The sequence below is a fragment of the Pelodiscus sinensis genome, chromosome 1, assembly GCF_049634645.1.
Source record: "Pelodiscus sinensis isolate JC-2024 chromosome 1, ASM4963464v1, whole genome shotgun sequence".
NCBI classification, from domain to species: domain Eukaryota; kingdom Metazoa; phylum Chordata; order Testudines; family Trionychidae; genus Pelodiscus; species Pelodiscus sinensis.
In genome coordinates, this window is record NC_134711.1 from 63,723,550 (window position 1) to 63,746,859 (window position 23,310).

At 41.2% G+C, this 23,310-nt stretch overlaps 1 protein-coding gene across 7 annotated transcripts in view; it reads left to right on the top strand.

Moving 5' to 3' along the window:
* The window catches only part of CPSF6 (cleavage and polyadenylation specific factor 6), a 43,780-nt gene that overhangs the window by 12,220 nt on the left and 8,250 nt on the right, over positions 1 to 23,310 (top strand). For 2 of the 7 annotated variants that reach the window (XM_075931556.1, XM_075931561.1), the window contains exons 2-10: positions 4,215 to 4,424; positions 6,813 to 6,916; positions 9,470 to 9,615; positions 11,414 to 11,587; positions 16,829 to 17,333; positions 18,584 to 18,676; positions 19,687 to 19,802; positions 20,150 to 20,303; positions 21,892 to 22,086. In XM_075931556.1, the coding sequence (XP_075787671.1) occupies positions 4,215 to 4,424; positions 6,813 to 6,916; positions 9,470 to 9,615; positions 11,414 to 11,587; positions 16,829 to 17,333; positions 18,584 to 18,676; positions 19,687 to 19,802; positions 20,150 to 20,303; positions 21,892 to 22,081 (1,692 nt within the window). In that variant the 3' untranslated portion in view covers positions 22,082 to 22,086. Of the gene's footprint in view, positions 1 to 4,214; positions 4,425 to 6,812; positions 6,917 to 9,469; positions 9,616 to 11,413; positions 11,588 to 16,828; positions 17,334 to 18,583; positions 18,677 to 19,686; positions 19,803 to 20,149; positions 20,304 to 21,891; positions 22,087 to 22,223; positions 22,256 to 23,310 lie in introns of all 7 variants that reach the window. The other 5 variants (XM_075931577.1, XM_075931570.1, XM_075931582.1 and 2 more) reach the window with 5 other exon arrangements.

Genomic DNA, 23,310 nt, shown 5'->3' on the forward strand with positions numbered 1-23,310 from the left:
AAAATGCATTCAATTCAGACTGTTTTTCTTGGCAGCTTTGGGAAAGAAGTACTCACTCATTTGTACTTTCTGATATTCTTTATTGCATGTCTTCATCTTGTTTGTTTGTTGTTACTGTGGTTCCCTTTTCAGAGTTCTTTTATAACTTTAAGCTGTTCTAAAGAGTTTTCTGCTGTGTAATGTGTTGGGTTATTTTGGGAGGGAGAGTATGAAAAGGGGAACTGCTGTGGTTGACACAAATAACCACTCAAGCACTAGAATTCTAATCAGAGTTGCATATTTAGTAACTACAAAAGTTTTACAATGCAAACTAACATCTGCTAAACATTGCTATTCGTGTGAACGTTATTTAAAACAGTGAAACTCAGTCTAAAGCTCATGAGCCACAGGTGACTTGTGAAGTGTAGTTTGGAGCTCTTCAGGGCTTCCTCTCTAAGGGCCCACAAACAGTTGATCTGTGGCCCTCCTGAAGGAGGAGGCCCCCAACCTCAGTTAAAAAAACAATTCGAATTCTTTGAGCAATCATATGGACATTAGTATCCCTTGCTATGGGCAGGAAAATACACATGGTGAAAGCAATGAAAAAGTGCAAGAACGAAAACAAGTACTGAGCCTTTGGAGAGGAGTGGGAATGTGATTATTTCTTTGAGCCCAGTAGTGGTGGAAAGTGAACTCAGGAAAGAGACTTACAAAACTCAAGCAGCAAAGAGTAATGCAACAAATCATGTTTCATGTTAACATAAGTGAAAGTCACTACTGCATCATACAAAATCACATATGAAATAATAAAACCTTATCTTAATGGTGAGATAAAACACTGCATTCTATAACACAGTGCGCTCTAGGCGCTTGAGAAAATGGTGAAAAAACTTAAGCTCTGATTCATCCGCGTTGAGATGGGCGCTGGATATCTCAGAACACATTGAAGACTTACTCAGGAAAATATTGTCTTCTTCCAAGTATGCAAACCTTTCTGTGGATGAAAGCCTGGATATTAATGGCATCCCAAAGCTGCAGCAGTTTATCAGAGCTACAGCTGCTGATTTTGATGTGATGGAAGAATTATTAGATATGGAACAACTGGAGGAGAAATTAAAATCACTGTATTGGATACCTTGAAAAAGTTCATCGGACAGCTAGAAAAAATTAAAGCAATAACAGCTGATGGTGCTTTCGCTATACTTGGAAAGAAAAACGAAGCTTCTGCTTTGCTGAAAACAAATGAGAATATTGTTTGTATCATTTGTACTGTGCATTAGCAAGCATTATTTGCAAAGTTTTGTTTTCTAAATGATATGATGACAGACTCAGTTCAGCTGATCAATTATGTCCAGGTCTGGGCTAGGATTCACCAGCAATGTTGGCTTTTGTGTGAGGAATTTAACATCCAGCATGGGGATTGAGCTTTGCACACCGAGCTGGCATGTGCCCCTGCAAAATTGTCACTGTATTGGTTGTGTAGGATTATGTAAGTCTTTTTATTTAAGATCTTTAAGGACGCACAAATCCTTTCCATAAAGTAACAACATTGTGTGTGCATACATAGTCTGCTTACACACTATAGTGAGTTAAATGAAACAAAAACAATAGAGGAAACTTAGATATTTGCCTCTGTTTTCTCCCTTCCCAGCCCTTCGCCCCCTTGAAAAACTGCAGCATATTTTCTTATTTTGGGAGCTTCACTTGTGCGAATGTTTTTTTTGTTTTTTTTAATTATATGTTTTTGTGGTAAATTGATGTCCATCCAGTCCGATGATTCTGCAACCACATTATACCAGATTGTGGGGCACTGATGCATGTTGGTCCCTCCGGTTGTCTGCCTGTGGCACGCAATAGTTTAGTTTCAGTGAGCTGTAATATTTTGGTCTAATTTCAATTGTTTTTAGTGTGCGGGTGCTGGATATTGTAGGTGGTTTGCTATGCACAGAAGGTCAGATTAGATGATCTGGTGGTCACTTCTGGCCTTGAGCTCTTGATTCTGATTGTGCCAAATTGTCCAGTTAGTTCAAAATGAAACAGCATACCTACATAATAACATAGGTTGCTAACAGCATATTGCCCCAATGTTCTGATTATTTCACTGGCTGCTCACTGAACTGAGTCAAATTTGGGGTCCTCAGTGCCCTGCATGACATTGGCAGGAACTGATTTAGAGGTGTTTTCTCAGCAGCGCCACATGGAGCCCGGGATCAGCTGGGGACTCATGTGGCGCTGCTGCTTTGAAACACCACAGGGAGCCTGAGACCAGTGGCTCCCCGTGGCATTGAGTCCCTTGTTGGCCCTGTGCCTGCAGTGCTTTCGCCAGGGCTGTTGCTACACTTCTCAAAGGCAAAGGTGCCCTTATTGACTAATGCAAATTGCATCGACTATTTGATTAGTCAGTTAATCAAAATTTAATATCCCTAGTTCTCAAAAAGAAAAGCTTCAGCAACAGACTGCAGTGAGAAACTTCTGAGCTGGAATTCATATGCAAATTTGACAGCCTGAACCAAAGTCTAAATAAACACATTGAGTGATTCTTGCATTACAATAGGTAATTTCCCATTCAGGTACTCTCATCTCACCTCATCACTGTTGGAGATTAGCCACATCTGTTCTGATTTAATTAGCACTGTTGTCACACTCGCATCTCTGTATCCTTTTTTATCCTGTCTCATCTTTTTCTCTTCAGCATCTGAGGAAGTGAGTTGTATCTCACAAAAACTTATGCTCTAATACCCTAATGCTTTTGTAAGCCTTTAAAGTGCCACTGGACTCCTTGTTATTTTTGCTGACACAGGAACTTCTCTGACACATAAAATATATCTACATTGGGATGGTTTGGCAACGAAAGTGCTGTCAACATGCAAAAGTTACCAAAAGTGAAAACCGGTCAGATTGGTTTTTCTGCCTCCCATTGTTGACATTTCATGGCCACATTGCAAGCTCCCCTGTTGATAGAGCAGATCAGTGTAGGTAGGCATCCCAAACTGCAGTATTGTGGGAAGACAGAGCTTTTTCCTGCCCTTCTTGGGATTCTCTCATAGCTCTGTGAACTTTCTGTGTTGAGGAATGTCAAAGCAGCACAGCAGTCTCTCCATCCCTCCCCCTGCAGCAGCAGCCTGCCTACCACTATGTTCCTAGTGCAGGGCAGAACAGAAGCATTCCAATGATTTGAGCTTTGAAAGGGGAGGGATGCATGCTTGCAGGGTATCAGAGATCACAAAACACTGAAAAAAAACATCATTTTGTGTTGTTTTAATTTTGTGGATGAGGAACCAGTAAGACAGATGATGATAACTTCATTTGCCAAGTTGTCTGTTTATATGACTGTAAGTGGAGATTAAAAAATGAAAATGGCTGCAACAAGAACAGCCTTCAATTTAGAGAAGATATTCTTTAAATAAATCTTTATTAATTTATTACTGGAGCCATAGCTGTTGTTTTTTTTTAGGTGATACTCACTGCTTGCACAAAGAGCATGTTGCCATTTTAATGTTAAAATATCTACATTTTAAAAAGAATGTGGACTGATAACTAAATTAAAATTGATTTCGTTTTGCTCCTGGCTTAGTAATTTCCCATTCCAATTCATATTGTGATGACATGGTGACACGAGAAAGTGGTTATAGCTTCCTTTGGAACGAGTCAGTGTTTCACCTTTATACTGATTGGGATCATTAGAGTGTGAAGTGCTGTCTTCTTGACCCGTTGTCGGAGAATCAGGGATCAAGTTTAGGATCCAGTCTGTGAAAAGTGCGGCTGCATGTTGTATTCACTGCCAGGTCTCTCTCAAAAGCTCAGACCACTTTCCCTATCAATTTCTGTTAATATGGGAAAATATTTGCTTTGTGTTTGCATAAAAGCTGAAGTTAGCATGCTACTATTTTGCTTACCAGCATCATTTAATGTCAGGAACATTCTGAGAATAGTGTTTGGGTCTCTGGTTTGTTTCTATCACTAGAACAAAATAATTGTAGGATTAAGCAGTATTTAAAGATTTTTTTTTGTTAACTTTCTGTCAGTTTGGTGGGATCTTTTTAAGTAGAAACCAGACAGCAGTAACATCAGATTGATGTAAACTATTTCTTAAGGGAGGGATATACCGTTGCACTTATGCCCAGATGTGTCTGTCTTGCTTGATAATTCTCTGGACATTTAGGACAGTATTTATTTTGAATAAATATTAAGAGTATTTTAGATATGTAATCTACAGATTTTTGTTGTATTTTTAGGAAGCTGAATATGGTGGACATGACCAGATAGATTTGTATGATGATGTCATTTCTCCATCTGCAAATAATGGCGATGCCCCAGAGGACCGTGATTATATGGACTCTCTCCCACCATCAGTTGGAGATGATGTAGGTAAAGGAACAGCACCAAATGTTGTCTACACATATACTGGGAAGAGGATTGCATTGTACATTGGAAATCTTACATGGGTAAGTCATGGAATACAGCTACACACACACTCTTTATTATGGCCAGTAATCTTACACTGATCACACACATTCGTAGTTGAAAGAATTTTATTAAAATATTTAACTTTTTTGGCACAATAGAAGACAAGTAATTTACTGATTTCTTAGAACAGAGAAGGAGGTTATCAAAACATTTTAGTGAAAATTGGGGGAAGGCACAGTCTTGAGATATTGGATATTTACAAATATAAAGGTTCAGCTGTGTATTAATTGTAGAATAATTTAAACATGAAAGAAGCTTTCTGAAAAAAGCATAGTAAGTTTGGACTCTGTTAGGGATTTCAGGAAACTCTGGAGGGAAGGAACAGAATACTTAATACTATCTGTTGTTTTATGCCTATGAACTGATCTATTTTGTGTAATCTCTTGTTGAAACTTTTACTTTTAACAGAACTGTAATGTTCTTTGAGGTTTCTCTGAGAATTCATCCATAAAGACTGATTTGCAGGGACTTTCCAGGAAACTGTTCCAAGCATCTGTTTTAAGAGTCGCATCTGCAGTATTTTCAGCTGCTGCACACTTAGGAACCAAACTGGTATTTCTCTGAAGACAATGTATTCTGCTGTTGGCTCTAACAGTTGACCACCTGCCATGTGCTATTTAAAAATATAAATATGTAAGATGCTAAATCAGTAGTTGAACTCACATTATATTTTATAGTGGCAGTTAAGCTAAAAACCAATTTTTCCATCTCCTAGCATGCAAAATTCTGAGTTTGTGATGGAGATGTAAGCGACTAGTCAAGTAGTCAACTAGTAGTCGAGTCACTATTTGACTACTCGCTCCCCCCTCCTCCCTTGTTGCTTCTTACTACATTTTAAAATCAGAGCTGTAGCAGTCTGGGACAGGGTGCGAGCTGGGACTGCTTAGGAGCTAACCCCCTTATCAACTAATCGAGTAATCGATGGAAATTCCATCGACTACTCGATTAGCTTATTAATTGCTACTTAATATCCCTAGTTTGTTTCCTCTGCTAAAACCTATATTGGTGCCAAGCATGAAACAAGAGGCTTCATATTTTTAAGTGTTTGATGTTGTAAAGCATTGAAGTATTCTGATTTCAGGCACCTTCCAGGTAAGTAAAGGAGGTACTGATTTATCATTAAAAACTTATTTGTAGAGATGGGGTTTTCAAAACACAATATTGGCGTAACTCTGTTTCCATTGAAGACAATGGCCAATAAGCCAATATTGAGTGTGTTTGAAAATCCATATGTAGCTTTTAAATTTATGTCAATACTGCTGACTTGGCATATTAAACAGAACTGTCTGCAAAATTTTGTGCTAAACTTGACAATTGTTAAGTTGTGTTTTGTTTTGTTTTTTTAAAGTGGCTTCAGATTCAGCAATTTAGTTTGCTTAGTGTGAGCTTGAAAAGTGTTGAGGGTTCTGTTCTAGAGCCTGGTGTATATGGGTGGGATGGTAAATAAGAAGTTTAAAAACTTGCACATCCTATTCCCATTCTCTTCTAAAATTTAGGGGGAGGTCCTGGAGTTAAAGGTTTTCTTATTTCAACTTCTTTAGTACCAGTGCACACTTAAGATAGGGTGAAAGTGTTTAACTTCAGAAAGGGATAATGTTTGATTTAATATTATGCTTATAGCAGAGTGAGTTAGATGTTGATGGAAGCCACATATCCATGGACCATTGAAGAGGCTGATAAACTCTTCTTTTCTTCTTCTTTTTCTGTGCCACCATAAAGTAAAATACAACTTGCTTAAAGCTTCAAAATAAACAAACAAAAATCCAGCTGTTCATAGTTTGGAATTTTAGTAAATTAATTTAACTTGGGACATTTGTGGCACTAGTAGAGAGCACCATGTATAAGGAGTATAAGTGTGCTAACTCATCTGAAAGCGAAGTGTGCTATTGAAATGTGTCAAAATGTGACTTTATCAGAGATGTAAGATTTAGGGCTAGCAGAAACTGCTGAATAATAATCTCTCTTAAATAGGAAAAATTTGCAATCCTCGAGGTATAAAACAAAAAATGGGACTATTTCACAAATTAGATCTTGCAGGCTGGAAGATATGTTAAGATCGTGCACTAGGTAATAGGGTTGATAATGCACGTCAGGTGGCGTTAGTGCCGTAACTGTTTTAACACTTGTCTGTTCATGTATATTAAGAATGAACTTTTTGAGAATTAACTGTAAAGAGTCATTTAAAATGATTTCTGGCATTTTCTACAAACGGCCACAGAAAGCATCTAGTGAGGTGCACTGCTAGATAAATGTTCACAATAAATTAGAAAGCAGTAGTACAAATGTACGAAATTAGGCCGCTGTATTAATAGTGAAAATTGGTATCTTAATGTGTTTTGACAGTTGAATATAAAAATATTTTGTAGTGGACAACAGATGAAGACTTAACTGAAGCAGTCCATTCACTGGGAGTAAATGATATTTTGGAGATAAAATTTTTTGAAAACCGTGCTAATGGCCAGTCAAAGGGGTAAGAATTTGTAATTCACCTTTTCTGCTATTGGTCATTGATCTGCTACAGTGAGGATGGCTGGTCTGTGTTTTTCACAGCTAGTAGTGAGATCACTTTTGATGGAGAGCTAATGTCTAGAAATGATTTTGTACCCTTTTATTTCACGTTAACTAATTCAATCACAAAAATAAGTTCTAAAGACAACACTGTAGTTTCCTTTTTCCCTGAATAGGATTGTTATAATGCTATTCCTTTTATTTGCAGATTTTCTTAAATTTCAAACTATATGCTCCTAATTTTTTTAACCCCTCATCAGCATGAATACATTTTCATAACAGTTTTTATCAAATCTCTTTTTCTAAACTTGATTAGTTAGCTTTTATTTCTCCATTTTTGTTTTACATAACTCTGCCACTACTTCTCAGTTTTTACTAATAACACATCTGAGAATTTAGTACAGTAAACTTCCGATAATCTGGCACATTTAGGACCCGGGGGTGCCGGATTATCAGATATGCCGGACTATCAGAAGGGGGGGGCTATGAGGAGTCTGGGGTGGGTGGGGGGGGTGCCACCCCAGACCCTTCATAGCTTCCCCTTCCAATAGTCTGGCTCTGCCCCAGGCATCCGCGATTCAGCCACTGCTGGTCAGTTTCAGCAGCGGCTGAATCGGGGACACCTGCGGCAGAGCAGCTGGGGGGCTGCTGGGTTGGTCCCGTAGTGCTGCCCCTCAGCGCTGCGGGACCAACCCGGCAGCACTCAGGCTGCTCTGCTCCAAGCATCCCCAAGAGCAGCTGGGGTGCTGCCGGGTTGGTCCTGCAGCCCCGAGGGGAAGTGCTACTGGACCAACCCGGCAGCACCCCAGCTGCTCTGCCCCCAGCTTCCCCGATTCAGCTGCTGGTCAGTTTCGGCAGCTGCAGAATTGGGGAAGCCTGGCGCAGAAAAGCTCCAATTGTCCGGCTGCCCCGAGCACTTCCGGGTTCCTGATGGTGCTGGAGAAGCATTGGATGCCGGACTAATGGAGTTTTACTGTACATGGCTTTTTCTGACTAGAAATTATCAATTGTGTGTTTTGTGATGTGGACAAACTGATTATTTCACTTATGTAAATAATATTTGGTTTAAGGTGGGGTGGGCAAAAGGGCCTCCGTGGGCCAGATCCGGCCTGCAGAGGCTCTGCTGCTTACCTGCCCCCAGGTCAATTAGGGAAGCAGCCTTAATTGGCCTGGGGGCAGGAGAGCGCGCAAAGCTTCCTCCCGCCCTGTGAGCGGCGTGTGGCACTTTGAAGCGCCCGCGTGTTGCTCGCGGGGGAGGGGGGAGAGCAGAGGAGGCTTCGCATGCTGCCCCGCCCCCAGGCCCTGATTGGGGTCAGGGAGTGTGCCATGTATCTTCCAGGGCATGGGTGCCTAGTGGGAAAGGGGGGGCAAAGGGACTCCCCCACCCCCAAACCAATCATGGTAGCCCCGCCCCTCCCAGGGTGGCCCAGGACTACTTCAAAAATTTTTGAAGTGGCCCCCGTGCAAAAATTACTGCTCACCCCTGGTTTAAGGTCTTCAGGAGTTCAAGGTTAGTTTATTGAACCAGTTGTGTCTCAAACTCTTCTTTGAATTAAGCCTTCTTGCCGTGAGAGAGAGAACCTACTGTTCCAAACGAGCTTTTATTATGCAGGTTTGATTAATTTACATTGGAGAAAAAAGGTTGATTTATGCCAGCTTAATCAAATACAGCTCGGCGATGGCAATCATGGTAAACGTAATTTTAAAAAATCCTATTAAGCTTGATTAAATTTGATTTAGCTTGTTAATTGGATATCCAAAACTTAAAATATATTTCCTTAAGAAATCCTAATTTATAAGGAGAAATACTCATTTTTTTTACCTTTGAGCTGCTCTAAAATTCTCTGAGACCTCTTTCCATAATTTATATCTGGAATGATTGTATCCCTGATGAAGTTCTTTAGTTGCTACTCATTAGGGATGTAAAATCCTGTTTGTTTAACCAGTTAATTGATTAAAAGGGGCTGAGCAAGGGGCCCGCCATTGGGCTGGAGCAGCCCCTGCCTGAGGGGCATCCGAGCCCACTGTGGACAGAGGCTGTGCTGTTTGGGATGCTGGAGCAGTCCTTGTCCACAGTGGGCCCTCCACAAGGCTAGAGCAGCCTCTATCCAGTTAATTGATTAAACCTACTAGAAATATGTTGAAAAATTGGAAATCTGCAAAGGGTGTAAATTTTGTGGACATTCCACCTAAACAAGTGAATATTGTAGGGTTTAATAGAAGCAAGTTTACTTTCCCATCTCCATCCTATTTATGGGCATTTGAAATTGAATGGTGAAAAAATTGTAATTCTAAGTTCACTTTTACATTTAGCATTCTTTTCTTATGTTTTCAGAGTTTGTGTTATGATTTTTTTCAAGTATCTTTAAGAGTGAATTAGGTTTTGTATGGATGATTTTTGGTCAATTTTTATTTTATTTATTTATTTTGCTTGCCATTTATTTATCATTTCTTTGGAAGGCAATCAGATTTTTCTGGTGCAAGAATTGATGTAACTTTTCTCCCTTCTTTTAAGGTTTGCCCTTGTAGGTGTAGGATCTGAAGCATCCTCCAAAAAGTTAATGGATCTCTTACCTAAAAGAGAATTGCATGGACAAAATCCTGTTGTAACTCCATGCAATAAACAGTTCCTGAGTCAATTTGAAATGCAGTCAAGGAAAAGTAAGTCATCTTTTCTTATTTGCATTGTACCTTTACAGAGCAAAGGGCAAAGGTCCATTTCAGGAAAGGTATTGCAATATACAGTCAGCCCATGACAACATATATGGCTCCAGATAATCATGAAATGTTTACAGTTAGTCCCATCACCTTTTGACAAGTTTCCCCAATACATTAGTGTTTTTTTCCTATAGTTCTTTGTAAAACACTACATGCATGAAAGCAATTATATGACCAGACTGAACAAAATGAATACATTAGCAAGATGGACATTTGCAGACAACTTGGACTAGATCCTGATATCTGGTTGAGTTCTGCTTGTTGGTAACATCTGGAGGGAGGTGGATGTCACTACTGTTCTGTGTTTCACACAGCAGTTGGGCCTTGGCATTAAGCTGCCTTAGGGCTAAGGATGTAAGAGCGTAACCGTTTAAATGGCTAACTGATGAGCATCAGCTTATTGGTTTCTGTTACGGTTACTGTCTTTGCTGGTGTGCGCTGGCTGCTGGCCCTACTCCTGCTGCGGGCTCTGCACTATAAAACGTAAAAGCCTGCATTGTGTTGAACCACTAGGATTTTTAACGTTACACAGTTACTTTTTTTAACCTTTTTTTTAATCCCTGCTCAGGGCTAGTATAACTTGCTTCTGAATGCAGTGGGCCCAAGTGCTCTTCCATAGCATGAAATGCTTCTGTGTTCCAGCCAAACCCCATTCCTCAGCTGAACTCCTTATGACGGAAAATGGGAAACAAGAAGGTTTGATGTGCCACTGGCTATTCTGGAAGATCATGCCAGGGGAATCCTTGAATAAATGAGCTTTCCTATGGCTTTGTGCTGGTGGACCACTGTAATGTAAATAGAGCAGGGTCAGTATTTAGCCCATTAAATCTACCTTGTTCCTTTTGAAAGGAAGGAAATCATCAAGAAGTAAATCTGCACTATGGGCAACACATTTTTACACATAGCAAAGAACTTAAAAATCATCAATGAACTTAGTGAGTAAAAATATTAATGATTTTTTTTGTATCATACTTTTTATTTGGTTGCTATGCTTGGTTCCCTTCTCCACATACAGGAGGAAAGGAGAAAAGGAACCAAGCATAGAGGCAGAATAAAAATGGCTGTGCTTGACTCCTTGCTTTTCTGGATGGGACATGCCTCTCACTGGTAGCTGACAGCTCAAGTCTACTTGTGGCTCTGGTGCAGAGGAATGGCTTCTGTTTACCCTCATACTTATGTAGCAATAAAGTTCCTAAAAGAGTTAGTGAAGCAAGTGCCTCCATGTTTCCAAGGTCCTTTTGCAGGCTCCCAGGCATTTTTTCCCCTTTCTTTTTCCCTGTTTAGTGAAGAGCCTAGATATCTGTTCTAGAAGCATCTTGACACAATAAGAGCACGATGTGATGATTCACATTTCTGTCTGCCCAGTTGTTTGCAGACCACATTTAGGAATCCTTAGTTTATGGCATGAGCATGGGACAAATGATTAAGGGATTGAATACAATTGCCAACTCTTTCAGTAATTTGCTGAATTTGGACTAGTCACATAACTTCTCTGTTTCCCCAACTGTAAAATAGAGAAAAGGATGTTTTATAAAGTACTTTGAGATTTATGCATGAAATTTCTATATAAATATGAAGGGTAAGTATTCAGCTTTGCTGCAGCAACTATTGAGGAGCACAGAGCAGTGCTACCTCCTCCCCCTAAAGAAACCAAAGCAAAAAAGTGAACTCTAGGTTAGTAATTAGCGGGGAAATCTTTCACATTATGGAGTGATGACATACTTTTGCTTCTCCTTTGCAGCCACACAATCAGGCCAGATGTCTGGAGAAGGTAAAGCTGGCCCTCCAGGAGGTGGCTCACGTGCAGCATTTCCGCCAAATAACAGAGGCCGAGGCCGTTTTCCAGGTGGCATTCCAGGTGGGGACAGATTCCCGGGACCAGCAGGACCAGGAGGACCACCGCCTCCTTTCCCGGGTACAGACATTAAAACCGTTGTTGAATTTGCTAGTTTTACCTCTTCCGTTTTTTTTAATAACCAAAGCACACTTCCTAATTTGTTTTGGGAGTTACAAAGATCTAGGGAATTGGACTCAAGATGCTTATCTACAATAAGTCTTCACATTGTTACTAGATTGTGGGATTCTGGGGGGGCGGTGTATCACTTCAGCATAGGGAAATGCAATTTTTGACGTCAAAGGTGTTTTCTGGCCCCAGAGAAGTGTGAGCGTGAGTATGAACAAACCTGATAATACTTATAACAGAAATCCTTAAAGTGATAATTTTATTTAGTGTCACAAGATAGATTTTAAAACCATAGTTGCATTAAAGAAGAATTACAGATGTCACACTACTCTGGATGGCCTTGTCTTTGCTGCTTTATTAGTTACCCTGAGTGTTAGTCTGCAGTTATTGATGTTACAAACTAGGTTATCATAGAGTAACTATGTTTTTCTTTAAGTACTTGCTTATGTCCATTCCATGTTAGTTGTGTGCACACTGTGTGCACCATTTCTGGAGATATTTTCCCCTCAGTAGCATACATCAGGTTGGCTCTAACACCCCCTGGAACTGAGCGCTTATATGCTAGTATAAGGAGCACTGCTGGCCACACACCTTCTCAGTTCCATCTAATCACCCATGACGGTTGCTGGAACAACCCCTCTTTGCTCTGGCAAAGCTTTCTTTCCTGTGGCTTTTGGATTCTAAACTTCCTTCTTAATGATCATGGTTCAGTGTATGGTTTTTGTAATTTAGTGTTAGTGTACATAGTGTAAATAGCTAGTTCCTATCATCAAGGGACTCCTTTTCCCCCGAGGCTGGACATGCTCCACTTCACAGGCTTCAAGCCTTGTGCCTCCCTCCTATGGCAAACCTGTGCCCCTGAGTGATCTGCACTTCAGCTGCTTGAAGTACTTGGGGGAGACTCATGTGAAGGACAATTGCTACATCTGTCAGGGCTTCAGACCCCACTCTAAGAAAGACAGAAACATTAAGCAGTCCTCATGGAATCTGCCTTCAGATCAACCTCAGAGCCAAGCCACTCTGATTCGGCACCATGTGCTTTGGCATTGGTGCAAAGTCCTCTCCTAGCACCAACCTCTCCCTAGCACCATTCAGCATCTTGGTTCTGAGGAAGAAGCACAGAAAGTAGCATTTTAACTGGGGGCACTCACCAGTGCAGAAAAATAGACAAGTTTGCAGGAGGCAATTCAGTGAGATCTGTGCTGGGTCCCTGATAGCCCAGTTAACTCCACTTAGAACATTGAGTACAGTCTGGAACCTGCTGCTGACACCTGGACTCCACCATGGTACCAGTAGCCTTGACTTTTCCATTGACCCAGGACGCATTCCAAGTGGCTATGGATCTGCTTTCACTCTCAGTCCCTCCAGCTGTAGTGGGTCACTTATCAGCTCCAGTGACTAGAAGGCAGAGAGACTAAGGAGCATTAGACTCCTTCCAAGCACCTTCTTAGGGGTAAGCTGCCCAGATCCCGTCATTCCGATCACATCTGGTCTGCTGTCAGTCCCCAGAATCCTGACACCGCATGAAGGCAGAAGTGAGTACTGCTCTAATGCGATCTTAGATAAGACTCAGAGTACAAAGAAGAGCCTTACATGCAACTAAAAGCCCACCACCAGTAGGGATGTAAAATCCCATTGAATTAATCAGTCAGTTAAGGATTAAGATTAGCCTGTTAACTGCTTAAACGGGGTGGGCAGAGGGCCCTCTCTAGCCCGGCTAGGCTGGAGTGGCACCCTTTGAAGCTGGGTTGGAGAGTGTCTGCCTGTAGCGCTCCTGGGGGCTGCTTCAGCTGGGCTGGAGTACCCCTGTCCACAGCATGCCTGGACCTGGCCTACTGCGGATGGGAGCTGCTCTGGCTGGGCAGCGGCTGGGTGGCAGAGGAGGATGCTCCAGCCCCCACTGGTTAACTATTTACATCCCTAAACACCAGTACCCAACGTATATGCCAGTGAACTTCAGTGCCAGTCGCCCAGCACCTGGATAGTGGGTCATTAGCCTATGCAGTGGCCTTACTGGAACCCCATGAGATTTCCCCTGGTCCATCTTACCATTGCTCCTACTTGGTGGTTTCTAAAAGATGGGCTCCTTCCACTTGGCACTGGACCTCAGCTCTGGTACTGACATTCAGGAGATGGCTGCAGATGTAGATGAGGAAGGAGCCCCTTCTCCAGTGCAAGCCTCTTACTCCCCAGATGAAGTTGTCATGGGACTACATAGCCTACTTCTGCAGGATGATGTCAAGACCCATTAGGACCTTCTGACATAGGCCCTGACTTTTCTCTCTTAGCTCTGCCCAAGCCCCTTCCTCACTTCCCCCTTCCCCCAAATTCTGCTCTGCCATCCTGATATCTACACCTGCCTGGCGGGGCAGCATGATAGGTGGCTGCCCTGTGTGAGCCAGGGTCACGGTGCTATTTTTAGTACTGTGGCCGCAGCCCAAGAACGGCTGCAGTGTGGCCCGACTCCAGTCCCAGCCCACAGGGCAGCTGCCTGCCCCATTGCCCAGCTCCAGGACAGCTGGGGCTGGGACCATGGTACTAAAAATAGCACCGTTGCTCTCCCCTCCAGTCCTAGCACACAGGGCAACACGCTTTTTGTGCCAGGACCTGAGCCAGGGTGGCAGTGTTATTTTTAGTATCATAGTCCTGAACCCAGCAACCACGGCTTCAGCTGCTCCCAGGGCTGGGCCACAAGGCGAGCAGCTGCCTCGTGCCAGGCCTGGAGCCAGGCCATGGTGCTGTTTTAGATTGGCCAGGCTTCCTAATGTGTGTCAGAAGCAAAGATTTGAAATAAAAGTACATAGCCAATACTCATAACTTCAAATATAAAAATGATGCATATATATGAATAGTATAAACAGAATCAGCAATTCATACGCTTTCTATAGACATTTCACTTGGCCCACTTTGTACAAGATTTGGTGCAGACATATGGCAATGGTATCATATCAAAATTCAGTAATGTCACACTATGTCAACTCTGGTTTGGCATGGTCCTAGATCTGTTGGTAACAGCTCCCCTTACGCTCCCACTCCATCTGGACCTAATTTCACAAGACCATGGATGGTTGCTTATCCAGACCTGACCTCCTTGCACCTAACTGCATGGATTTTGCATGGCTGAATCCAGAAGAACAGGCTTGTTTGAAATGGGTCCAGTAGATCTAGCTAGCTGTAGTAGAAAGTCTTCCATCAGGGCTACCTCCCTGGCTAAGTGGAAGTGCTTCTCAGTTTGGTCATCTTGACATGGTCTCTCTTCATCTCAGTCTTCCCTCCCGTCTATCCTGGATTGTTTGTTCCAAATAATGCAGCAGGACCTGGCCCATACATCTATCAGAGTGCACTTAGCATCCATCTCAGCCTTCCATCCTCGGTGAACAGCATGTCATCATTACCCAGCAAGATGACGATACTGTTTCTCCTAGGGCTGGATATGCTCTGTCCTTAGTCACAAGCTAACCCCCTATGGGACTTAAACTTGGCTCTGTTAAGACTCTCGGTTCTCCTCATTGAGCTGTTAGCACTGGGCACTTGCTACTCTTGGAAGGTTGACTTCCTGGTCACCTCGGCCAGAGGGTTTTTTAAATTAAAGCCTTTGTCACACTTGCTTTATACAGTATTCTTTAAGAACAAGGTCCAACTGCACCCCCATCCAACCTTCCTACCAAAGGTGGTGTCACAATTCCATAACAACCAAGATATACTCCTACCAATCTTCTTTCCAAACCTCATAAGGGCTCTGAGAAATGGCAGCTCCACTTGTTGGATCTTAGTCATGTCTTCGTTTTTTATATTGAGAGGATTAAACCTTTCCTGAAGTCCACACAACTCTTTGTTTCAGTAGTGGAAAGGATGAGAGGACTTCCAGTGTCATTTCAAAGGACCTCTTCCTGGAAAGCGGTCTATATTTGGGCTTTCTATGAATAGGAGCAAGTCTTGCCTCTGGGCATCTTAATCAGTCACTGAACAGGAGGTTAGACTTTATCAGCAGGATTTCTTATGCAGGTCCAAATCCAATATGCAGTCTACATGTCTATGAACTCTGAGCCCGCCTCCTGAGGTATTGCTTGTGAGCTATCTAACATGGAGTGGACATGAGCAAGCATTCAAAGAAAAAAGGGTTACATGTCCGTTCCATGACCCACTCCTTAACCCGTCTGTCAGAGTTAACCTTCAAGAAGAAACTCAGAAGGGTTGTGGCCATTATAATGGTGCATAAATGCATGACTCCAGAGGATGATAGGTCCAGCCTGCTAAGTACCACTGAGGTTACCTGTTCACATCCCTACACTTCAGTTCACACACAAAAATCATTAGCTCAAGTGGAGTGAAGTTCTGGGGTAACACTCAAGTTATAATTTGAGCTGATACTGTGGTGAAGAGAAACCCTGTGTGTGATATGGGGCAAATATAAATATCTCTAAAAATGATCATACAGTCAGCTGATTTCAGTGTAACATTCAGATTTAAATAAACACCTCTAACTGAAATTAAGTTAAAAACGAAATGAAAGCAGATTTGAGTGCTACACCCAGCGTTAATTTTCTTTAACAATACTCGTGGTTTACAATCGCTTTTCTTTACTTGAATGTAATATATATGCTTTTTTCTGTGAAAGACCCACACAAACAGCAAGGTTACCTTGACTTAAAACTTTTCCAGTACTAGAAGCCTTTGGTCTTTCTTGTATCTGTAATAGGTACCAGATTTTCAAACAGCAGTGTAACTTTAAAAAAAAATGTTAATTATGTCCCTTTAATGTTAGCAGTAGGAATAATCAGTTAACTAGTTGAACCTTAGGTTTAACCAATTAAGCAGGATCCAGCTGCCCCCCCCCCCCCCCCCCCGACTCCTGTGCTTGGGGTTGCTGGCTGCTCCCCGTAGCTCTGCCCACTTGGGCCTGCGAGCAGCTGCATTCTCCCCCCTCCATTGCACGGGACGGACTCCAGACCCCAATGAGGCTGGACCAGCCCTCCGCTCTCGTACCTGGGTACTGGCTGACTGGTTACTAACATTCCTAGTTACTAGTCAAGTGCCTGTTTGAACTTTACCAAATGATGATAATTTGCTTTTTCCAAAGGTGGGAATGTATATTGTCTCATGCACATCAAAATTGTTCTGAGAGACTTGAGAAAGTATTGGTTAAAATGATTTAATTGTGGAAATAACTTTATTTTTCCATTTTTCTTTCAGCTGGACAAACTCCACCACGTCCACCTCTAGGTCCTCCTGGTCCCCCAGGCCCACCAGGTCCACCTCCTCCTGGTCAAGTTCTTCCTCCTCCATTAGCTGGTCCTCCTAATCGTGGTGACCGTCCACCACCACCAGTTCTGTTTCCTGGACAACCCTTTGGTCAGCCTCCTCTAGGTCCACTTCCTCCTGGTCCTCCACCTCCAGTTCCAGGCTATGGCCCTCCTCCAGGTCCACCACCACCACAGCAGGGTCCACCTCCACCTCCCGGCCCTTTTCCCCCTCGTCCACCTGGTCCACTTGGGCCTCCCCTGACACTTGCTCCTCCTCCACATCTTCCTGGGCCACCTCCAGGTGCTCCCCCACCTGCTCCACACGTGAATCCAGCTTTCTTCCCCCCACCAGCCAATAGTGGCATACCTACTTCAGATAGTCGTGGTCCACCACCAACAGATCCATATGGCCGACCTCCACCTTATGACAGGGGTGACTATGGTCCACCTGGCAGGTGAGTGCTTTTAGTGCTATGTGGTTGGTAGCACACTTATTCCACATAGGAGGTACCAGATTCCTTTTGGCTTTTAGGTAGCTTCTTTTCCAGTTTCTTCACTAAAACATCGGTCAGACTATTTTGCTAAGTGTAAAAATATCCTCAGATCCAACATCCATCTCCTCTTTTTGCCTCTTCAACTCAGACCTCTATTTGCCTTTGCTTTTTGTAATCTTGGTATAATTGTCATTCTCCAGTATTTTCTGTTTCTATCTGGCACTACCACTGAAGTGGTTTATTTATGCTTTTGCCTCAGCAGTACCACTAGAAATGTTCACCATCATCTTTTCATAATTTGTCTATTTGCTAACTGTCTTGTCTTATGGCCTTTCCAAATCCCAGCTCTGCAAACTCCACCAAGTGTAAAATACTACAGTCCTTTTCCTTAACATTTGTATGTACAGTATAGTACAAAGAACCATGACTATATCTCCCTCATTTTCTTGCAACTGCACTGGCCACTATTGGTATCCTTATACAAAAACATCTGGTTTTTTGTTTGTTGTTTCTGTTTCTAGGACTTTTACCTTTCTTTCTCTCCCAGCTCCATCTGCTTACCTTGTACCATTCTTACTATAGTTGAAGCAAAATCCTTCTCTGCAACTCTGGCGATCTGAAAGTCTTCCTGAGTCTCAGATCTTATATGAAATATCTCTTCTCCTTTGCCTATACCTTTTAGTGTCTTTATCACTACACTGTTGTTTATTATCCGTTGTATTTGTGTTAAGCTCCTATAAAGCATTTGGGGACAGTATGTAAGAAAGGCGCTGTACGAAATGAAGTTTTATTATATTTACATATAGACCTTCTAAGTTATAATGGTCATGGTTCCAGTGTGAGGAAGACATGTATATTCTGTCCTTTAATATTTTATTTTTTCTGTTTCTGTTTGGGCAGTTGATTCTGATTCTACCAATTGTTCATGGAATTCAAGAGTAACAATCAGTTATTTATAAATGTAATGTTCATGTAGAAATTGTATATTTAGGGCAGCATTTGGCATAATTACCTTATATATAATCATAATAAACACCAGGTCTCTTCTGGTATCCTAGATTGAGATTGTCCACAATTTGTAGAAGGATGGGGGAGGAAAAGGGTGGGAAAACAGGACAGAACCACTGCATTTGCTGTCCAATATTTTCATTATAATAATTTCAAAATTATAATCCATAACTATTTAAATTGTCATTAATTATATATCATAGGCGTTTCACTGGAAATAACATGTCCATAAGAGAACAATTACATATTCCATTGTATTGGAGGCATACGAAAAATAATACTCAAAACTCAGGGAGGTATGAATTTTTAGACATTTCCTCTTATGCTAAACTGGCTATAGGATCTTGTTCCACTTCTGATAGCATTGCTTATCATTCTGCATTTTCTTTCTACCAGAATAACTAACACTGTTTTAGTAATATTATCCAGCAGTGAGCCAATTTAACAGTCTCGTCCTTTAACATCATCCTCCAGATATTCTGTATAACAGAGACTGGCTGATAGAACACTGCAGAATTGGATGGGAAATTTTTAACCTCATTTTGGATAGGTTAATTTCCATTTCTGTGGAAACCAAATACAGGTGGTCAATAAAATATTTACAGCACTTAGTGAATACAAGAATTCCCTTTTACAGTGCTAAGTGTAAGCTTGACACTTTCTTCTTAAGATTTCTCGTTAAACAGTAAATTGGAGCACCCTTGAACTTGACCAAAAAAAATTGGAAATTAACACAAAAGTAAAATTTTTGAAATGTCATTCAGGAAGTGGAGCATTAATAATGCTAGACCATATTTACTTCATCTGCTGCATAATTTAAAGTCCTGCTGTGATAGTTAGGGTGGGGGCCTGGGAGCCAGGAACTTGTGAGTTCTGATCCCATTTTTGGTATAAATTCCATCTCTGACTGTGGGCACGTCACTGGACTCCCCTGCTTCAGTGTCCCTGTCTATACTATAAGGATAATACCTGCTGGTATCACAGAGGTGTTGTGAAGATAAGCTGATATTTGTAAAGCATTTTTGAAGATGGAAAGCACAATATAATTGCTTATAAATCTTCAGTATAAATGGATGGTCAAAGATGGCTTAAACGTATTTACACAGCAGATGTTTTAATGGTATTGTACTTTTTCTTTCTGCAAGTTTTATACCATAAAACATTTTTTTAAACCAAAAAAACCAAAAACCCGCTTTCTGTCTTGTTTGTCACTTTGCTTAAAGTTGCAAACTTGAGTTGTTAACTGCAATGCTATCTTCGTAAGCTTTGGGTTACTTTTTTTAAACTTTGGTTTTATTACTTGCAGAGAAATGGATGCTGCAAGAACACCTTTAAGTGAAGCCGAGTTTGAAGAAATCATGAATAGAAATAGGGCCATCTCAAGCAGTGCCATTTCAAGAGCTGTGTCAGATGCCAGTGCTGGTCAGTAAATCTTTAGTGTCCCTCCTGTTCCATCCAACTAAAAGCAATGTATATAACTTCCCCATGAGAATCTTGGAGGTGTGAAGCCACTTTTCTGATTATTTTTTTAAAATGCTCTTCTGATTGTAGATCTATCTTAGGACTGACTTGCTTTCAATTATACTCAAATTAGATTTATATGGACACTTATTGACTTACAGATATAGACCATGTTTTTAATAGCTGTTCCACAGCAGTGGCCTCAATGGCTGTTGCAGACCAACTGTTAAAGGGTAATAGCTTTACAGATAGATTTTATTACATGTTCATCTTTTTAATCCACTAACAGCAAATTTACTTCTTTTCAGGGGACTATGGAAGTGCTATAGAGACTTTAGTAACTGCCATTTCCTTAATTAAGCAATCCAAAGTGTCTGCTGATGATCGTTGTAAAGTACTTATTAGCTCTCTTCAGGATTGCCTTCATGGAATTGAGTCCAAATCTTATGGTTCTGGATCAAGGTAGAGTTTTCCGGTTTCATTAACTAGCTACAATCTAAACAAACAAGACCTATAAGGAATAGGCAGAAGGTGTTTTATTCTCATTTTGCGAATGGGGAACTGATGCACAGAATAATTAAATGATTTGCCTGAAATTGATTCGAGATCTTCTGGTGCTCAGTCAGTTGTTTTAAATGCAAGGCCATCCTTCCTTCCACAAATTGACCTCTTTAGTTTCTTGTTAACTGTAATTTAATTAGTTACATTTCTTTAAGTGCTGCAGTAATAGCACGTAAACATCAAGACACTTAATACGAAACTTGTGACCAGATTGATTCTTAGTCATGATTAAGAATGTATTAAATTAAGTACTCTTAATCTAAATTACATACAGTGACCTTTAATTTTTATGATACAATTATCTGTATTCTTCTGGATATCTAGGTATCTGTAGAGATAATAATGAATTTTAAATGGAAAGAAAATTGGTAATTTTCTTTTCTTATCGTAATAATTATGTATTAAGGCTACTAAGAGAAGACCTGAGGGGGAAACACAGATTGGAGTTCATCAGGCTTAACCCAGTACTAATCAGAGCTATTCATATTCTGTAATTCAGCTCCATTCTAGGGTTATCAGGGTGTAGATGGCTACATGATTAACCGATGAGCCTGGGCTCATTGGTTAATCCTATTGACTACATGAACTGCCCCCTTCTGTATCAGAGGCAGCAAGGGGGGAGGAGGTGGGAACCAGTGCTGTGGAGCTCCCCTCTCCTTCCCTCCACGCTGCTGCCCCTGATAGAGGCACCATGCAGGGTGGGAGTAGCAGGCAGGAGCCGGTTCATGCAGGGAACCAGCTTTCAAGCTAGCCGCCTGCACATACTGGCTCTCGTGGCCCCTCGGCCCCTTCTCCCCCTGACTGCTGCCTTTTTATCAGAGGCAGCAACACTGGGGGCAGGCGGGACCTGGTATGTGTGGGGAGCTGGATCTGTGACGTCCCCCCCGCTGCCTCCCACAGAGGAGAGGAGGTAGGCAGGAGCCTGTTCTCCACTCCCTCCCCGCCACACACACAAGATGCTGCCTCTATCAGAGGCAGTGCGGTGGGAGAGGGGCAGGGGTGGCTGCTGCAGAGCAGTCTTTATCCACGGCAGGTCCAGGCTCACTGTGACCAAGGCTGCTCCATGGGATGCCGACAGCCTCTGCCTCTGTATCAGCGGTAGCAGCACTGGGTTGCAGGAGGCTGTCTGAGAGTGGGGCTGGGAATGCACTACCTGCTGGCCCTGCCCCTGGGGACTATCGAATAATCATGTAACTATTAAAATTTGATGAGGTTACACTACTCTTCAATTAGACGCTAATATCCCTACTTGAATACCAAGTCTGCACTATTACGTATTTGATGTCTGCTTAAAATAAAAAACAGATTCATCCCCTCTCTGCACTATATACATATACATCTCTGTATCAAAACAAATAGATCTTTTTTCTTTATTAGTGTTCTTGCTTGAGTATTTTTATTTTATTAAACAAGCAGAACTCTACCCATCTTAATTTTCTAGTGTTACGTTTGTGTTTTGAGTAAAAATTAATGAAATAATTTCTTTTAGAAGACGTGAACGGTCAAGAGAGAGGGACCACAGCAGATCAAGAGAAAAAAGCAGGCGTCACAAATCCCGTAGCAGAGATCGCCATGATGACTATTACCGGGAAAGAAGCCGTGAACGAGAGAGACATCGTGATCGTGACAGAGATCGTGATAGAGAGCGTGACAGAGAACGAGAGTATCGTCATCGTTAGAGAAGGTGGGCATTTTGGTTTTGTGGGGTTGATGGGTGCTTGAATTAACAGTAACTACTTTGAGTTTGGGATTATTTATACAGTAAATATGTGTACTTAAGTGTGATCCAGCAGTATGTACTGAATCCTTTCCTTCTTGTAGAATGTGAAGTGAACTTCGGTAAGTAATGACAGGTAACTATCTGGACTTGATGTGTTTTTTTTGTTTTACTTTTGCTAATTGCATGAATGTGTAACTTCTGTGGTGTAGTGTTAATCTTTTTCAATTTTTATGGATGGGAGGATTGAGCACATTAATTTTCTATAGCCTTTTCAGAACACTAATCAAAAGAAAGTCTTTTCTTGCTTATCTAAACTATAGATATTAGAATACCCACATCTCTTAATCACATTTTGCAGGTTCATATTAAGAAATGTTCAAATTGTGATTATTTCATTGTAGACAGGACTTTCATATATATAAAATCCAAAGGCCTACGTCTTACAGAGCTAGCTCATTTCTTGTACAGATGAATTTTCTATTGGTAGCAGTGAAAGCTTTGCTCAAGTAAGGACTGCAACAGTACTTGGCTCTTTATTTTATAAAATTTAACTTCTTGATATTTTCTGGTCCTTGAACTAAATTCAGGTGGTGTCTCCTGTCAGCTTTCTGTGTTGCACAGTTGGTGAAAGAATTTCTACCTATAATCTCAGGATAGGTAAACAAACGTACGACACTGGGAATGGGATCTTTTTCCGTAATTTTACACTTACTATAAAAAGTGTTTAGACATTCACAGTCCTTTAATGCATTTAACTTTATTTAAAAAAAACAAGTCCACCAACTATCTTATCAGCTGTAGAGTAGCACTTTGGGTAGACACTTAATGAACTCTGGTTAGCCATTGAAAAAAGTCAATGTAAATATTCATTGCATATATAACTTGGATATATACACAAATCAGTCTCAGGATCTTGAATTGAAATTGCTTGACTTTTCTTGAATTTGACAATTTAAACCAAAACCTCTCTGTCATTTGGAAGTCATCAGGTTTAGAACACTTCCTTAATATGCTACATTAAAAGTCATTCTTATGTTTACTGTATGAATTTAAGAAACATAGTTTAATTTGACATTTAGTCATAGAAATTCATTTGAGACATTAATTTAGTTGAAGCTAAATTATTTTGAGACTCATGAAAATCTTAGGAAGCTTTAAGTAAAAGGAGTTTTATAAGCCATTTACAAT